Here is a 3,983-nt window from a genome sequence, read left to right on the forward strand (position 1 = left end):
TGTTTGGGCTGTCTTGTAAAAGCTCTAAAACTGTCTGTGTGAGGAAGGGTGAAACCTCAAATGACTGTTTGGGAGTTATCTGTTTCTTCCTGGCTCTCCCTTATGCGTGAACTGTGGTGTAATTAAGTCCAAGCCACTGTTGGGAAAATACACACGTGTGAAATGTGATATTAATCATTAGTTTTAAAGCAGAAACATAAATGGAATACATTTTTATATTCTTCATGAATAAATAAATTGCATTATTTCATCGTTCTAATATTTCACATAAATACGGATTATTGGAAGCGCACAACTTCTGCAGTATAATGTACCCTGGGTTACAGCTGGTTCAGGACCTCATTTCATAACTCACAAAAGTCCAAAGACCAGAAAGTGGTGCACAGGGAGGTGCTGGGAGAGGGGCTGGAGCACAGGAGGAGGAGGGGGGAGGGAGGGAAGCGAAAGACCGGTCTTTCGGATTCCTCATTAATTCAGTGTGGCCCTCTCTTTCAGTTTTTTAAGAGCCCGCCCACTGACCATTATCAGCCCGGGCCTTATATATGCAGCTCTTTGCTGTTGTTTGTGAGTGCAGACAGTTTTGAGAGGATCAACTCAAACCCTCAGCCAGACAGCCACCCTGCCACCACCATGAGAGAATTCAAGAACAAAGAGTTCTGGAGGGCTGTTTTGGCCGAACTGGTCGGCATGACCCTTTTTATTTTCCTTAGTATTGCAGCAGCCATTGGAAACACAAACAACACAAGCCCAGACCAAGAGGTGAAGGTCTCTCTGGCCTTTGGACTGTCCATCGCCACTCTGGCCCAGAGTTTAGGCCACATCAGTGGAGCCCACCTGAATCCAGCAGTCACACTCGGGATGCTTGCCAGCTGCCAGATCAGCTTGCTAAAGGCCATCATGTACATAGTGGCCCAGCTGCTGGGTTCAGCTCTGGCCAGTGGCATTGTGTATGGAGTACGTCCAAGTGCCATTAAAGCCCTGGGCCTCAATGCAGTAAGTAAAACTTTTCATGACATGATATGTTGTGGCAACTCTTTAACAAATGTAATGTGCAACAGCACGTATTTGAAGCTACTCGTTTGTTGTCTAATGTTCAGCTCAGAATAAAAAATTTGTGAAAATGTGGACACTGATTTCATACAGTTTGCGCTGTTTTTTTTTTTTTTTTTTGTCATTGCTCATTATTAAATAGCGATGACACATTTTTAGAGCGCACCACACCGCAACAGAATTTGCAGGTAAAAACAAGCGGTGTCAACACTCATATTTCTCCCTGGCTGTTTTGTTACATTTGATACACACTGAAAACTATATCGCTACATTTTCTTCAGCCTGTTTTTGATGAATAAGGTTTTTTAGTTGTCCTCTTTGTGGAAAGCTAAAGACAGAAAAGGCATGGGTTTTCTGAGCCACACACACAAATGTATACATAATTACAATCATCCGATTTTCCACAAAGAAATGAGTAAGCAATGTGGCACTTGAGTTTCTGCCAAACTGCTGTCAGACTCTCACAGTAAGGACAGTAACTCCTTAGTGGGAAGTGGCCATGAGGGGAAATTATCTATCTAAGAGACACAGACTGACAAACACTTGTTGTTTTGTATCTCTCCAACTCTTGCAGCTGAATGGTATTACTCCCAGTCAAGGCGTTGGCATCGAGCTCTTGGCAACCTTCCAGCTTGTGCTGTGTGTCATTGCAGTCACTGATAAAAGGCGGCGTGATGTCACTGGTTCAGCGCCCCTGGCTATTGGCCTCTCTGTCTGCCTGGGACATTTGGCAGCTGTAAGTCACACCTTCTGGCCATCCCCAGCAGAGTTTAACATTTATCTACAACAAAAACAAACATGATATTACTCTCTTTTTTTTGCCATGTCGATAATACCCCTCACTTCTTCCAGGCTCTGTTATACCACAAGACCGTGCGGCTGAAGATATCCTCTCATGCTGTCTCTTTATTGTTCATTACAGATCAGCTACACAGGCTGTGGCATCAATCCTGCTCGCTCCTTTGGTCCAGCTTTGATCCTGAACAACTTTGAAAACCACTGGGTAAATCAAAGAACCACGCAGACAAGCACTTGATACATACCTCACATTTTTTTCTAGCTCATGCATATCATACTATGTCGAGCCTAAATAATTCCAAAGCTCTATAACAGACAGCCGACTCCATTATCTTCTCTCCCAAGTTAATCAGTTGTATCACTCCCATTGTTTTAGCATAAATATCTGGTGCCTTTGTGTGATCACCGGTATGTCTTCTTATCATAACGTTGGTTTGCACAGATAACAAATCCAGATCTAGAGATTGATCCGAGACTCTTGTTGCAGGTGTACTGGGTGGGGCCGATGTGCGGTGGTGTAGCAGCAGCTCTCATCTATGATTTCATGCTCTCCCCCAAAATGGACGATTTCCCTGACCGAATGAAGGTCCTGGTCAGCGGTCCGACGGACGACTACGAAATCAATGGAGGCAATGATGCTACCGTGGAGATGACATCAAAGTAACATTGTGCTGTCACAACCACTTAATGTCCTTGTATATTTCTATACTCTTGTAAAGAAAGCATGTGGATTTAGTGTAGGACACCAGCTCTTTTTGAAATACCAATGAGAATTGTGTTGAAGGGCTCAATTAGTGTCTGCACTAAATGACTCCTTCGTTTGATCCCACACACACAATTTCTATCCAAACTGACACTTAAACACAAAAGTCATTGTTGTGTGAATCTTCATAGAGAAGTGTGTTAAAATTGTTTCCCGTATCAGTATTCTATGTTGAGCATTTTTTCTTTTTTTTGTATACATATTTCTATTTGCCTGTACCATTTTTTTTTGTTATTTCTGTGGATTATGTGTAATGTGTGCACTCTCGAAATGTCTCTCACTTTTTTAAGTAAATTAAACACTTGTTGTTAACAGACATCATAATATCTGCTACGTGTTGTTAAAGACGAGTTCAGTAAACTAAACCCTTAAAATAACAGCTAAAATGATCAACACAAAAGATATTATTATTATATTATATAAGAAGAAATTATTAGTGTGTTCACCAGAATGGCTCCATAGGCACAACCACAGCCAGACAAACCTTTTAGGTGGTTTAAGAGTAAATATTTAATATATGTCCTCTTCTGTCTCCCTCCATTATTCGTCCAGTGCATCGCCTTTGCCCTTGTTTGCCTCCACGTGCCTTTCAAAATACAGATTAGTTGTCCCAAGGTAGAGAAAAAAAAAAGGGAAAAGGGATATCAGTAAATTTCAAGATTATTATTATTAATGTTTTTTTTTTTTTACAAAATGGCAGTAACTGAAGAATTTTGCACAAATGGTGTCTCTTAATTAGCGCACGGGTGAGTTTGGCCGTTTTTTGGCATGTGTGGTGTTTGCTTTTGTATTTTTTATACAGTCTGACAGTGACAGGAAGGAAAGCCCTGCGATATCTCTCCTTCACACGCCAAGGGCGCAGCACTCTGTCAGTGCAGGGCCGCTCAGCGCTGTCAGAGCGTCCTGCACCGCCGTGGAGATGTTCTCCTGCAGGGATGATAGCTCCACCATCCACCAGCATGGCTCAGCTTGCGAGTGCTACAGCATTAGGGCAGATAGGATGGTTGGTGAAGCATGGAGGTATCTTATTAGGGCAAAGTTTCCCAAATTCAACTGCTGATCATGTTTCAGAAGCGGTTGGGCATTCAGTATGTTTAACGTTTAACTTTAAGATGCTTATTCTGCATCATCTGTTGGAGTTGCCTGTTCAACACCAGTGTGGGCTGCAAGCAGGAAGCACACGCAGCTTCCACTGGGGCTTCTGCACAGAAAATGCTTCATGTGGCTTCATGAGCATTGAATTGAACCATTACAAGCATCGCTACCCAAAGAATTTCCCTCCTGGGCAGCCAACAGCTGGATCACTGGCACGTGTTGCAGTGTTGCAGGCAGATGGGCGTAAAAACATAGAGCCTTCTTATTCACTTGAGTA

The 3,983-nt window shown here is 42.7% G+C and overlaps 1 protein-coding gene across 1 annotated transcript; it reads left to right on the top strand.

Annotated features, from left to right (window-relative positions):
- The first annotated feature begins 571 nt into the window (after nt 1–571).
- Nucleotides 572–3,120, top strand: LOC115057258 (aquaporin FA-CHIP-like). The gene is made up of 4 exons (XM_029524220.1): nt 572–993; nt 1,625–1,786; nt 1,973–2,053; nt 2,336–3,120. The coding sequence occupies exons 1-4, from the start codon at nt 631–633 to the stop codon at nt 2,510–2,512; spliced, it is 783 nt and encodes a 260-aa protein (XP_029380080.1). The 5' UTR covers nt 572–630; the 3' UTR covers nt 2,513–3,120.
- Nucleotides 3,121–3,983: the final 863 nt, after the last annotated feature.

This window comes from Echeneis naucrates, chromosome 17 (assembly GCF_900963305.1).
Source record: "Echeneis naucrates chromosome 17, fEcheNa1.1, whole genome shotgun sequence".
Taxonomy (NCBI): domain Eukaryota; kingdom Metazoa; phylum Chordata; class Actinopteri; order Carangiformes; family Echeneidae; genus Echeneis; species Echeneis naucrates.